Consider the following 14,932-nt stretch of genomic DNA (forward strand, 5'->3'; position numbering starts at 1 on the left):
TAAGGATGATGCCCCGTGGGTCTTCATCTTGGCATCGGTATTTCGTGCACAATCAAGGCTCAGAAATGGCTTTCGTCAAAAATGACGGCACAGTACTTCTGGGTTGTTCAGCTGGTATCCTTCCCTGTACAGATAGCAACGATATTGACCATCGCAAACCTGTTTGGCTGGCGTTTCTATACACTGAAAGATTGTCCTCTCTCCGCAATGGTGGCGGTAGCATTCTTTGTCTGCACAGATTTATACGATAAGAAGAGCGTTTTCTTCAACTCTGAGTATCCCGTTGTTCATGACAAGCTTGTCGAAGAGGAGACATTGGCGGCTCAGGTACCAGTCAAGCTGACGCTGATGGATTTTGCGGGAGATGAGGACTTCTACAGCATGCACCATTTCTTCATGGCACGAGAGGCTGTTTACGTGCTGGTGTTCAGTCTAGCGGAAGCCGCTAGGGGGCCCCACCGCACGTTTAGGAGGCTGCTGTTCTGGTTAGATTCCATCGACACCCATTCCGCCGACACGGACTCTCTCGTCTTTGTGGTGGGGACCCACAGGGACAGCGTGTCGTCTGCCCAGCGACAAGAAGTGGCCTCTTTCCTCAGAACACACCTGTACACCTGTACCAAGTACAGCGGCCGACTTGTGATCAACACCGCAGAAACACCGTACTTTCCCGTAGAAAACTCCGCATCGCTAGAGGACCAGGACTTCGCGCGCTTACGGACAGTCATGTGGCAGAAAATGCAACAGGTGGCCTACATGAAGAGGGAATGTCCAATCAAATGGCAGCGATTCTCTGACGTCATCGGCACCCTACAGACCAATAGGGACCCGCATGTGGTACCCTACCATGACCTGTTTGAGAAAGTGCGTAAGGAAGACATTCTGGAGGATGAAGACGACTTTAGACGAATGTTATCCTTCTTTAACAGATCCGGACAAGTTATCTATCATGAGAAAGACGCAGTGTTGAGTCAATACGTGGTGGTTGACCCACAGGTATTGGTAGACGCCATGAAAAGCATCACAACTCTCCCCAGACATACCGCAGAACTACCGACGTATCGTGAAAGACACGCGATGTTGCGAGCCCAGGGCATCCTGGATGGAGACTTTCTCGCGGAGGTTCTGAACGAAGTCAAACCCGATCACGCCGACGTCCTCACGACTCTCCTCGTGTCGCACGACTTTCTCTGCCCCTTACCCCAACATCCCGCCGACAAGAAGTCACCACTGATGAAACAGAGATACCTCGTCCCACCCATGTTGCCTCGTTACGAAACTGACCAACCGGGAGGCTTGTTCGAAAAACACCACGATGACGACAACGTTGAATACTACATCGATTTTGATTCGTTCGAGCCTAGCCCTGTGTTCTACAGGTTGGTCGCCAAGCTTGTTTGTGAGACGGACTTCAAGATCCGAGCTCGAGGAGCGCCGTTCGTCTTTAAGGACAGGGCGTGTTTTCAACTCCATCGCCTGTTCTACTTCACATTGGAGCTGGTCCGGGCAAGTACAGACCAACACCTCATCCAGATAACCGTCAAGAAGACTTCTTCTACAGCTGCGGACGGACAACTCATTAAAGAACTGCACGGGAAGCTGGAGATGATCAGGTATGTGTGGCAAGACATTTTGTCCCAGACTCAACTGTATTCGCAGGTGGTTTGTGTCTCATTAAGAAGTGATCATAAATGTACCGTGGTCGGTAGGAGTTAGGTGTTAGGTTTGATGTAAAATGTTAGCTGTGCATTCGTCCCAGACTGAGACCTATTAGCAGGTGGACCATGGCCGTTAGGTGCTAGGTTTTCAGTTGTTTCAAATATAACATGGCACTATATAACATAACACTGAGTTCCCAAGGGAGACACGAAATGAACCCCTGGTGCAGGTTTTATTTCAAGCGAACTGTAGATAGTTTATCATGAAAACACAGTGAGCTATCAAAATTGATGTCATGTAGTTTTGTAAGGTTCTCTGTTAGGTTTGGAAACGCTGTGTCCAATATCTTGCCAATTAAGCGGCCTTTACTGTATTGTGATCAGGCAGAGGGATTTCCCGTGTCTGACGTACACCATGGGCCCGAGGTGCCCCCATCCTCCCCCGCACTTGGACCACAGTACCGAGCCGGGCGCCGTGCACGTGGTGGAGGTAGTGGAGTCAGGAGAAGAGTTCCCCGACTCTACCCAACCACTGAAGCTGTTGTGTCGGGATCGGGAGGTCGTGGTCGACATGAGCGGTGGGTTTCGTGCTTTCCTATTTGAAGTATTTCCAGTGTTAAATCAATGTATGTATTTCCAATGTATAATTGTACACCTTTGACATATAATTGTCACATCCATGACATCTGTTTCGTGGTCGACATGTGCTGTAGGTTTCTTTCTTTCCTATTTACAATGTATAGTACTCACATCTGTTGTTGTCATTTCTACAAACTAGGTGTAGTCTCCAAGCCTAGTCCAAGCAAATCCTATGATCCAGTTTACGTTTGGTGTCTTTTTATGCGTTTTGTCTGGCTTTCTTTTTTCGCCTCTTTTTCTTTTTGTCTTTCTGTAGACAAAAAGAAAACCTGACAAAAAAGCAAGCTCCACAAAACAATGTCAAAAAGACGCCCAAAACAAGTCGGAGCCAAACCTCTACAGGGAAAGTACCATGGGAGTTCGTTAACGGCGTTTCTCAGTAGTTTTTGGCGACGCCTCAGGGGCGAGCCTGTATTGTGTGCAGTTTATTGTACAGTCTGCAAGGTTTGGTGTGTCTTATGTTCACCTCCAGGAAGAAACAATCGTTGCCATGGCAATAATGTTTGTATTGCAATTCTTTAACAGGACTGAGGTCCAGGCTTCCGCTACATCAGCCAGTAGAGCATGAAGAACCTTCACATCCCTTCCAAGTGCCGACACAAGAGAGGAGCTTCCAACCAACCGCGTCTGCATACGCCGGTAGGTGCAGGCATTCACAACCGTCCACCATCGTCATACAGGAAACAGCGCCGCCTAGCGATTTACTCCCGAAGCCCGACGAGCACGGCCTTTACGACGTCAAACGTTGGCTTCAAGTTGCGCAAGACCCCGAGTCTGCATTCGACAAAGGAGAGGTAAAATTTGAGTAGAGATATTAACATGTCAACTATGCAATTAGAATTGTGCAGACTGTTAAGAGATGGATGTAAAGCAGAGACGGTGGGCGCGATAGACTGCCTGTAACATATGATCCACTGTTCGCGGAGTCCTTTGTGCTATCCACATAACTTGGTGTCACAGAAGGTTGTTTATTCATTGACAAAGATTGGAGCTGTTTAGTCGAAAATTTAGGTAAATGTAATTTTCGTGTTGGAAATTACCGTTCAACCTTTTCCAGAATGACTTCTACCAACACAGATGAACTTTCGTGTTAAGAAACGAACACTATCTCTTATCCCCCAGTGTTACCCCATGTGGAAGAGGCCCAGAGGAGACGCTCTCATCATTAACAACAGGGACTTCGTTACCATGGCGACCCGTCACGGGACAGATGTGGACGCTGAAAACCTGGAGCGACTGTTCGAGGCGCTGTACTTCACCACGGAGAGATGGAACAATCTCAGGGCGCCGGTGGGTAGTAGTTAGATAACCTGTGTTACGGTGACAACTGCACCGGTGCCAGTCAACATGAAGTCTATATGCTTGTTTCTCAAAGTTAGAATACCAGAATGAATATCCAGAATGTCTATTGTATAATGTATAATGTGTATAATTATGCTGGGATGGTTGGCATCACATCATCACCTCCTATGGCAACACATCTATAACCATGAGAGCCAAACATGACTACAATGCGTACTGTCAATGGCTATCAGTTAATGAAAGTCAGTTACTCCTAACAATATCTCTTCGTTTTTTTCTGGCGGTTTTAAACGTTACGCCCTTTGAAGGTTAACGTCACATTTCCAAACCGAAAACGAAAAATATGTACGTAAAAATATACACAAATAATGCCCACGACTATTCTCTTGTTCTTTATTCGTCTTGTGTAATTAGTTTGGTCTTTACTTTTCGTGCCCAAAAGCTGGAAATATGACATAGGCCTTACCTGTGTCGTTTTAGGTGATGAAACTGGTTCTGGAAGACTTTGCCCAGAGAAGCCACGCGCAGTCGCAGTGCTGTCTGGTCGCCATCCTGAGTCACGGTGGAGATGAAGGGGTGTACAGCACGGACGAACAGCTGCTGTCGCACGCCGACATCCTCAGCAAGTTCGACGGGAACAACTGTCCAGACCTCAGCTCCAAACCTAAAGTCTTCTTCATGCAGGCTTGTAGGGGAAGTGAGTATCATGTCATCTGGTACTTTTTTACCTCCGTGAAAAGGAGGTATTCTAGTCAGTCCACAGTGTTATGAATATTGCATGGAATATTGCATGGTGACAGTATGTAAGGCGGAGGTGGTGTAATAGGATACCAGGAGAATTGGAAGTAGGATCTTGTATTATTGTAGTTGAGACCCAGCATTATTTATATAACATAACAAGCAGAAGAATTTCGTCAATGAATCTTTACTATACTTTGTCTCTTGAGGAGTTTTCTTCACAAGGTTTACCTTAAAGATGCACGGCGTTACAGCAATGATATTAAGCTGAATAACGCAGACAGCTGGAATGATTAAAATTGTATTACCATATCAAAGGCATACATTAATGATTTGAACGAGGATAGATAATCAACGATTTGTAAAACTGTAACGTAACAGTCTTGTTTTGTCAAAGCTGACAAAGACCGCGGCTCTCCCGCCACTGACTCCGGAGAAACATTCCGGAAGCACGAGACCGCCAGGACCAGTCCGGATACGCACCGGACCTTCTCCACTCGGGTGCCGAACCTTACCGACGTCTACCTCGCCTACTCCACCACTCCGGGTAAGGATTGACTTACTTACTTAGGCCCTTTGCCCCAGTCGGGCATAGGCCACCAATGATCGTCTTCCATTGTACACGTCTCTGGGCCTTCCTTCTCGGGTCATTCCAGCTGTTACTGATGCTCCTCATCTCTTCCTCAGTGTCCCTTCTCCAGCTGTTCTTGGGCCTTCCCCTCTTTCGTTTGCCCTGTGGGTTCCAAGTTAGGGCCTGGTGTGTTATGTTCGTTGGTGGCTTTCTTTCCAGGACCACTTCCTCTTGACACGAGATTTGAAAAGAGTGGAATAATAGAAGTTGGATCAATCTTGGAATAGTACGACTAGAAATTTTGCTTCTACCTGCGGTTTTTGCAGGTCACGTCTCCTGGCGGGACTGTGAGGGCGGGTCGTGGTTTATCCAGGTGCTGGTGTCTGTGTTCCTGAAGTACGCCGCTACCAAAGATATCAACCAGCTCATGACAAAGGTAACTAACTCTATCGTCAGTCAGTCAGTTAAGGTAGGTTTGAATTCAATAATCTTGACATTAGAAATTAAGTAGAGAAATTAAGTAGAGATCAAACTGACGGAATTCAACCAAAATTATACAGCAAAATTTTATTTTTCATTTTTTTTTAAATGTTGTTTCCCTCCTAGGTTAACCACGAGGTATCCCGAAAGTTCGAGTCGGACAAACATGACAAACAGATGCCTGCTCCCGTCAACATGCTCACAAAGGACCTCTTCTTCTGTTCGGGGTGGCACCGTTAAAGGCTTAGGAGTCCCACTTGGAGAGAGGAGCTCTGCCGGGCAGTTTACGGGCTGTTTTGGGGGGGCATTTTCGGGTGTGACACCAACGTGGCCCCGTGGGGCAGCTTGCGGCTCCCGGGGTATTTCTGGGCCCGGCCGGGTACCGGGTTGAATTAAAGTCTGACTTAAAATGAACCCGGGACCCGGTAACAGATAGGCGCCCTTATGGGGTAACAAACCAGGTGTGTACTGAAGAGAGCAAGATTCATATCTGGTATATTTGATCCACTCATACCAGCATAGACCCCTGCTCGTTTCGATAAGGTGGTGTGATGGGTTCTACAAAATGCTGGAGGTCCTGAAACATGCATGTCAGACCTCCATTTACCGTCATATCCGAGGGACGTTCCGTGGGACATATTTTTACATTTGAGTGAAGTGAGAAATTGGCGCAAAGTGCCTTTCCAAGGGCACAACACGGCAGTATCTCCAGGTTCAGAGTCAACAACCCTAAACACATGACCACTGTGTATACACTATTACATTGCTTGCATACATCACAAACATCATGATATGAAGATATGAAGGTTATAGGTCAACTTTAACAGGTTGACAGGTCTTACGTCATTTCCTGTTTACAACAGGTAAACAAACAGACGGAAGTTGTCTGAGATTGCAATCGGGTTATTTCAGGTCATGACGTAGTGTTCTTTATCACTGTGGGAAAACAACTGCCGCTAACAACAAGGAATGCAACGTTAGACGTACTTTCCCTTTTATAACAGCTATTCACTCCTTAAGTGTACATTAACTGCAACGTGAATGGCCTTGTACGTGGGAGAGTAATGACGCCATATCCCGTAATAAAACAGAGCTGAACGCACGGGTATTGTTTACTGAACACGAATGAGACACTGCGATTTGTACCGTTACTGATTAACTCTTTCTTATCAAAATTAAAGGCTGCCGAAATAAATGATGGAAGGGGCGGTACAGTATTTTTTTGTTCCGTCATTATAAAACCTGTATTATTGATTACATCTGCAAAATATGTTTGCAAATGTCTTAAGAAGCGAGAAGAAGTTGAACCTGTACATACTAGCACATAGTAGTCTCTATAGATGAAACTGTGCCTTATCGTTACGACCTGTACTTAGCTTGTTGGAGCATAAATGTACAATAAAGGTCTTTCATTCATTATTTGTGTATTACTTGTTAGACACACAATACATTCGCATGGGTTCGCTTGATAAGGCAACAGTTTTCTCGCTGTTTAACACATACTTAATTGTCGATTTGCTTATAGGTAGACAAAAACAATGTGGCACTGTATAGGCAGACAGAAGGTAAAGGTAGTCCCATAGCCTTTTTGAGGCCGTAAGGACAGTGGGTTGTTATCCACTGAGTCTAGGCCACGGTTTTGGAAGGTGGAGCCCAACCCTCTCCTTCCACCTTTTACCTCCTTAACCGAAGTCAGGTACCGATTTTTACACCTTGGTGGAGTGATGAGAGTCGTGTTAAGTGCCTTTCCCAAGGACACAAAATCGGTACCATGACAGGATTTGAGCCCAGGACCCCTGGGTACCACTGGGCGAAAAACGTATGGTCACGACTTTTATACGTCTATGTGTATATTTAGGCAGGTAACCATTGAACGGAACGAACAGTTCAAAGTCGCGATTTTAAGTCGTGTAATAAACCATAGTAGGAAGTACACCGGAAGTTGACTTTCCACGTAAAGTGTGCAGAATGAGATTGTGTGCATCTCCTTGTCGGATGTAACATGGGAGAAAATGTAAACATATTTACAACACGTCAACTTGCACGGTTACAGGTACCAGTAGCTGGTAGACAAGTGAACAACAGGAAACAGGTTTGGTGTGTTTTCTTGTACTGTTGACGAACATGGACTCCTGCACTGTCAACTGAACCATAACAAATTAATTACGACCTTGTCATAATGTTTACTTATATCCTTATGAATGCATGTTTTACCTTCAAAAACATCTTGTTAACTGGTGTTATCAAAGGTATGAATGAAAATCATATGATGAATTAATTTCACTACTTTTTCTTCGGTTTGTGTGTAATTCTAGTCAGCGTAGTATAATATTATGGCGCGATCACTTTCGTCGTAATCATTTTGTGGTCGTACGATTTTCGACAGTCTACCTTTTCCGTCAGAAGACAGCTGTACTTTGTACGACTCGTTCACGACTGTCGTAAACCTGTCGTACGACGAATACGACAAGGCCCCGACCAGTTGTATGTTGTTGTTTTTTTTAATACGGCGCGCAGCAAACGTTTTATAATCCCTGCTGAGCATTCATTACTTTTGACATATTCCAGCTTCCTGTGTCGCTGTGCACGGTGTTTACAGGGTCAATATTTGATAACGCCTTCTCCAAACACAGGTCACCTGACCCATACATACACACAACATGTAATTGTACAGGCACACACGTGTGTACAACTTTATTACTACTTTATCTCGACTCACGACAAGGTAAGTGGACGTTAAGTGGCCGATCTTCACCCTCTATTACATCTTATATCGATGGTTCGGTGTCTTGTTTTAATGAACTTGTTGTGCACATTTTTAAAGAAACTTAAGGACGTTAAGTACGTTAAATTCTATTATATTTGTTGGATTTTTTCTGGATATGAGCATATCTTCCGTGCTTAGCAACCGAAGTATTGCCCTATATAACCATAATGATTGAGCTCTCCAGAATAGGAGACCCAGATTTCCGTACAGAACTCACATCAGCGAATCGAATCACTGTTCACAGGGTACGGTGTTTGCGACCGCACTCAGGCAGTAGAGGGGAAGGCAAAGAGGGAACTGGGATCGAATTATGAGGAAGCTCTCTTAACTTTAGGTCGCGTTTTCGGCACGTGCACCTCGAGTCCTGTCCTGCTTTCTATAACCTCATGAAGTACTAGTAGTTGCCTTTCAGCTACCGAGACACCCACTCACACAGACGGCTACTACCATGGACGCGTACGCCTACGACTACAACAACACGCGCACCACCAAACCTGACATCTCTACAACAGTCAGTAACGCCACCGCGCAAGCCGCAAGCGAGAACACCACAGCGCTCGTCCTGCTGTGCCTTCTCAGCGTCTTCACCGTCTTAAGCAACGGACTGGTACTCGTCTCTATCGCCGTAGAGCGGAGACTTCGCACCGTCTTCAACTGCTTCATCGTGAATCTTGCCGTAGGGGACCTGCTAGTAGGGGCGGTGGTGGTGCCACTGTTCACCGTATATAAGTACCTGGGCTACTGGCCGCTAGACAAGATAGCGTGCGTCTTCTGGCTGGCGATAGACTACGTCACGTGTAACGTGTCTCTCCTGACGCTCTGCATGATCTCATTCGACAGGTGTCTGGGGATACGGTCGCCGCTCAGGTATGGTGGACTACTGATATAATTTTGACATTTCCAAAGAAAAGAAAAGAAAACAATGCCTCCTGGTCACATGTAAGATCTATGACTCTGTTTTTGTTGTCGTAAAAGTGTCGAACGAAGAATGTGGCCATAACTACATATTTACCCCATGTTGTGTGCGTTATTCTATTACCTTTATCAAGAAGGTTCTGTTTTCTGCTCGTATGTGTGTGTGTGTGTGTGTGTGTGTGTGTGTGTGTGTGTGTGTGTGTGTGTGTGAGTGCGATAACTCGAGAGTGTCTTGATAGATTGTTATGATACTTTGTAGGTGTTGACAAGACGTCAAAGTTATCATTTTGCCTCTAGCTAGCGCGTCTTGTTCATCGTCTTTTTCTGGTACTTTAATAGCGGAACGTCCGGGTGTTGGAATCTCTCGGCATTAGTTCCTTGTTTTGTTTTTGTTTTCTTGGCATTTCTCTCTCGGCAAAAGGTCAGTCGCTACAATAGCAGGTTTAGGGTACTTAGCCCTTAAGACATTAATTGCACGCGAAGCTTTTACTGAGCGTAGCTAGCGTAATCAGGCACAGTGCTGGGGAAAGTTGAAGTGTTTTCCGGTGACTTCTGAGCCTTTAGGAAACGTAATTATTGCACGACAGATGCTAAATGATCTTACAAACAGGTGTCAAGCCATTTCCTCCTGCCAAATATTTGTTCCGATACTGCATGGGGAGCAAAGATCCTGCGGAGCAGAAATTTGGCACGACATCGGACCATTGTGTTGATATACTGAGGTGTTGTATTAGCTTATCTGTTGTTCTCGCACAGACGTACGTGTAGCTATTAGTGAAAAACAAACAGCTAACAGTAGACTGTACACATACAGCCTTCGTTATCTCTAGCCCTCATGACATTTTGTTTTGTTTTGTTTAGTGACAGATTTTATGGTGGCCTTCGGCAGTGTAGTGGTCCTTTGGATTTGAAAAGTAATTTGGACAATGGACAAACGTATCACTTTCGCAAAGAAGTTCTGTTTTCGGTAGCGTCTGTATCTGTGTATGTGGATGGGCAACAAAACACATGAATACCTGGATAGATTATATTGGTATTTGGTACATGTATGTGGGTAGATCTTGAAATGATTTGATTTTGGACCTCCTAGCAACGTCGTAATTTTTGAGTGGTGTAGGTCTCACCCCTTTGGTGGCTTTTTTTTAACTACAGGAGTCGGTTTAGTTTCAGACTTTGTAAGAGAATACATCAACAGATGTTGTCCAATATACTAGTATATATTCAATAGTATATATTTCGTAGTTTGGTTCTAGTAGTTTATAGATGTTTCAAATAAACCTTGTCTTATCTGTGGTCTCTTCACAGGTACCTGAAGGTCCGTTCCAAACGCCGTCGAGCCGTGGTGTGCGCTAACGTGGCGGTGTGGCTGGTGGTGTCGGCGTTCTGGGTCCCGGGTGTCCCGCTCACCTACATCAACGACCCGTCCATCTGCGAGCAGGACATGGTCACCCACCGCACCTACGACATAATAACGGCTGTCCTCTGTTACTACCTGCCGTCGTGTTTCCTGGTGGTCTGCCAGGTCCTCATGCTGATCAGGTTAAAGGGGACGGTGAAGAAGAAGGCGTTCCTGAATGCCAGTCACCATTGTCACAGCAAGGAAAACTCCAGACAAAACGGGAAAAGTCTCCCAGGAAAAAGAAAACGGGCGCAGTCAGAGAGTTCCGTAGAGAGCGCAGCCGGATGCGACTTCTCCCCTGCGCCAGTGAGGAAGAACCCCCGTAAAGGACCTTGTGCCGCGCGCGCTCAAATCCGTAGTTCTCCTGGACTTAAATACTCATCGGGGAATCTTTCTAAAGTCTCAAGACCGGTTTCAAAGTCATCGAACACTTCAGAACGCTTTCAAAGGGGTACCAGCTCTGGCAGCTCCCCTCTAGCGGTAAGACTTGGCATTGCAGCTGTCATGAAGGCCGCCGAGGAGCAGAACGGCGTTCCCCGAAGCCGAGGCATGACTTTCCCGTTGGACGACATCGAAAAAATTAACCACGATGATGTACGGATTCGTGCCCGTAGCCTTGGAGAAGAAAAACTCAAAAACAGAGTGAGCAAAACGAACAGTTTGAGCGATCTGATCTCGGCTATCACGAAGAGCGCGGCCGCCTCGACTCACACCCGGCACGCGGACGGAATGTGCCGGCGGGAGCGGGCGGCGATCCGGACGGTGATCATCATCACGGTGGTGTGCCTCATCTCCTGGCTGCCCTGGTACGTCGTCTACATGTTCCTCGCGTTCGACCCCGACAGCGTCCCGCCCGTGGTGTACGACACTGCGTCCTGGATGGCGTACGGGAACTCCGCCGTTAACCCCATCCTGTACGGCTACCTGAATAAGGACTTCAGACAGGTATTTAAGAGGATTGTAGGGATGGGGAAGGCGGGAGAGAAGTTCAGTCCGGCTGGGTCGCCCAACCTGTCTCCCACGGGCACGCCGGAGTCACGTCGCGGCTACAAAATATCAAGTAAAAAGGCGTCCGCTCCGGTCGTGTCGCCAAAAACAGGACAGTGACACGTAATGACCAGGAGTGAACAAGGACTTCAGACAGGCATTTAAGAGGATTGCTGGGATGGGGAAGGCGGGGGAGAAGTTCGAATTCAGTCCGGCGGGGTCGCCCAACTTGTCTCCCACGGACGCGTTGAGAGTTACATCGCGGCGACAAGACACGACCAAGTAAAATGGCATCCACTCTTGAGGCGTCGCCAAAAACAGGACTGTGACATGTAATGACCAGGAGTGACCTCGGTCGAGATCTTTTATCGTGACTTTGACTTTGAATTACTGTACCGTGTTTAACAACTAACTTCGCGTTTCCTGTCATGATTTTATGACACTTTTCTCGGAATTTCGTAACATTTCCTTTAGAAATCTGCATGGCAAGTATGAAACCTAGCCTGACCGAGAATAACCTCTAAACCCAGCTAGGGTACACATCAGCTGAGTCGGTACATTGTGTTTTTAAACACAGACTTCCCCTAGATGCACTTAGAGATAAGCAGTTTGAAGAGAACTTTTCCTGAAAAAATTACTCCATGGCAAAAGGCACGTGCTCGGTCACGTGTACAATCCATCAAGGCCTACGTCACACTTCCAAACCGGGGCCCGGCCTGGCAGCTTTCGGGAACGAAAAGTATTATATAAAAGACAAAAAACTACAAAAGACGTCAAGAGAAAATAGACGTCGTGGGCATTTTTTGTTTGTGTTCTACATAAACATTTCTATTTTCCGTTTTCACAAACAGCCCGGTCGGACACCGGTTTGGAAATGTGACGTTAGCCTAAGTACGGTTTCCAGCTAGGCTATATCAGAACTGACCGTCGACAAGTTCAGGAGCTACAAGTCTTTTCTGTCACAGGACGACTGAAAATGCACGACAAACCCACGACTGTCCCCAAAATGACCTCAACGTGTGTCCATCGTGCGACAAACGTGACTTGACCCTCAGTGACCGAGGATAACCCCAGTCTATTGTTGCTAACGACTTTGCCACTTCGGCATTTCATCATTTTAGTATGTAAACAATGCGCAAACTTCCTTCAATGCACTTAGAAACCAAGTTATTCTATGTAGTCCAAAAATTCGCAGAATTCTTGAATGGCCAACTGTTAACCTAGAATAACCCCTGTGACGTCATGTCTACATTCTTGAGACAGGTTATTATATTTGATAACTAAACACCATGTGTTAGTAATGTATGCTATCCACTTGGAGACAATCTTACTCAAAGTACTAAGTGTTTGATAGACCAGTATAAGAGACAACTATCTCTGTGAGATAGGAAAAACTTGGTGGTCCAGTATATGGATATAAGTGTAACGTTTGGTAATATAAAGTAGAGGTGACTGTGAGTTATAGTAATCTTTTTCTGGATTTTTACAGAAGATTTATTCAAGTTTTTGTCACCCCAAGAATGTGAAAGTACGTGATGTATGCATCTAGTCAAACCTGCCCGAGCGACCACCTCTTCTCAGCGACCACCTGGCCATTTCGACCGCTTTTTCTCGGTCCCGATTTATTTTCCCATTGACGTAAGCATTAAGCGACCTTTTCTCAACGACCACCTGGCCAACGCGACCGCGACCGGCCCAAGTTGGGACCTATACCGACCGCATCATTTTCAAGATTGAGGTTTTCATCGATTTTTGATGATAATTAGCGCGATTTTGTGCCGAAATCGGCCAGTTTGCGTCGGATTTTGGGGTTAAATTTACAGTTTACAGTATGCGTGTTGTATTTGACATTAAAGACCTCGCTTCTTTGCGTGCGTGCAGTGTGCTTGCTATTTGCCATTAAACACAACGGCAACCATTTATACTTTGCATCGGGCATGTTTTGAGTCGATACTCTTCTCAGCGACCACCTGTCCAAATCGACCGTTTTTTTCCGGTCCCCCGGGTGGTCGTCTTGGGCAGGTTTGACTGTATGTATATTTATGTACATATTGTCTGTCCGTCGAAATGACGGTACTGTAGTTTTAGAATATCCGCTAGGTGCGTTGTTGTTCAGTTTTAATTTTGTACTGACAAGGAGTTCCTTGGTACTGAGATCTTAGCTCAATCAAGGAGGTTATGGTTCCATGCATGTATTCAATTCAATTTACTCTGGATAATAAAATCCTATCAGTAATCCTAAACGGAAAACGTACCGGATGGCTTTTATTTGATCACAGAAGTTTATAGGTCAAGTTCGAGACATTTCTATGTCTTTCTTCTATCAAAATACACATCCTTTGTGAACTCATACAATTCGTTGTGCGAGGTGTATCTTCAATGTGGGTGGTAGTAGTTGGCATTGTCATCTGAAGTTTACACAGGAAATCTCCGTATAAGATGCTCTTCAAAATGTAATCCTCCCATCCAATATGTTTTGTATTGGAACTGTTGCTTTTGGATCCAATTGGAAGTAGGCGGGATCTATAGGTAGAAAGCACAACAAACAATGAATTTGGATGAGAGAGTTTAGATAAAGGGCTAGGGTACCGAGTCGGGTATGCATGAACTTTATGCCTTATAGTATCACAAAGATATACTGGACAAGGATGTTTACATTTTGTGCATTCAAGAACAATAAGGCCCAACTGAATATACTTTCCTCTTTAACTAGTCTACAAGTTGTTCCGTCCTTTTTGTTCGTGAAAAGGGTAAGTATAAAAACGGGCACCCGGGTATGGATGTACTTTTTTTGTACCATCCAAGCAAAGGTTCTACTCAGGCTAATTTTACGTGTTTTAGGCGTTTTTGTCGGGCTATCTATTTTGTTGCCGTTTTCTTCATGAGTAATATCTATGGGTTGATATCCCAAAACGTCACAAGATGTTATAAAGGTGTTTGCTAGGGAATTTCTCTTCCCGTTTCTTCCCACGTTGACACCAGCACCAGAACACACTGGGGACTAGTTGATTATAGACTGTACATTACCCAGATGGTTCCCGGCGTTACTGTTGCATTAAATACCGTCACCGTACTTGTATCATAATAAGCAGGCATCATAGCAGCTTGGCGGGCACACGGCCGTTGTGAGCAGGCCTAGGGGACTGAGGAAAGTGCGGTCACGATTGAGGAGGGACATGTTTTAGACACGTTCCAATGTTTTCTACCGTGGCCGACAACAACAATTGGCAAAACAGTTTTTGTGAGCAGAAAAATAGGTGTGTTGAGCAGAAAATAGTTGTGTTGAACAGGCAAAATGTGTGTGTTGTCCATTGTTGCTGTCGGCCACGGTAGTTTTCAGAGCAGTTGAAATGTGCAACTCAAAATGTGGAAATGACGTTTCAGGGGGTCAGAAAAATTCCAAACTTTCAGAGTCACAGGGGAACTGACGCAAACACGCTGACTCTCCATAACCCTGGGGAATTTCAATTAACATT

General features: G+C 45.6%; 2 protein-coding genes across 2 annotated transcripts in view; both read left to right on the top strand.

The window, feature by feature from the left end:
• Positions 1 to 6,475, top strand: part of LOC118405396 — a 9,284-nt gene extending 2,809 nt beyond the window's left edge. The window contains exons 3-10 of the mRNA XM_035804893.1: positions 10 to 1,613; positions 2,043 to 2,236; positions 2,823 to 3,091; positions 3,420 to 3,587; positions 4,080 to 4,296; positions 4,735 to 4,884; positions 5,235 to 5,344; positions 5,515 to 6,475. Coding sequence (XP_035660786.1) covers positions 10 to 1,613; positions 2,043 to 2,236; positions 2,823 to 3,091; positions 3,420 to 3,587; positions 4,080 to 4,296; positions 4,735 to 4,884; positions 5,235 to 5,344; positions 5,515 to 5,628 — 2,826 coding nt within the window. The 3' untranslated portion in view covers positions 5,629 to 6,475. The remainder of the gene's footprint in view (positions 1 to 9; positions 1,614 to 2,042; positions 2,237 to 2,822; positions 3,092 to 3,419; positions 3,588 to 4,079; positions 4,297 to 4,734; positions 4,885 to 5,234; positions 5,345 to 5,514) is intronic.
• A 1,585-nt stretch (positions 6,476 to 8,060) lies between these two features.
• Positions 8,061 to 13,015, top strand: LOC118406195 (probable G-protein coupled receptor No18). The gene is made up of 3 exons (XM_035806088.1): positions 8,061 to 8,113; positions 8,568 to 9,022; positions 10,376 to 13,015. Exons 2-3 carry the CDS (start codon positions 8,604 to 8,606, stop codon positions 11,574 to 11,576), a joined length of 1,620 nt encoding a protein of 539 aa, XP_035661981.1. The 5' UTR covers positions 8,061 to 8,113; positions 8,568 to 8,603; the 3' UTR covers positions 11,577 to 13,015.
• Positions 13,016 to 14,932: the final 1,917 nt, after the last annotated feature.

Source organism: Branchiostoma floridae, chromosome 18 (genome assembly GCF_000003815.2).
Source record: "Branchiostoma floridae strain S238N-H82 chromosome 18, Bfl_VNyyK, whole genome shotgun sequence".
Classification (NCBI taxonomy): Eukaryota; Metazoa; Chordata; class Leptocardii; order Amphioxiformes; family Branchiostomatidae; genus Branchiostoma; species Branchiostoma floridae.

Coding starts and splice junctions, on each gene's coding strand:
- LOC118406195 (XM_035806088.1), top strand. CDS start 8,604: ATGGACGCGTACGCCTACGACTACAACAACACGCGCACCACCAAACCT. Junction 9,023..10,375: donor GGGATACGGTCGCCGCTCAG/GTATGGTGGACT, acceptor GTCTCTTCACAG/GTACCTGAAGGTCCGTTCCA.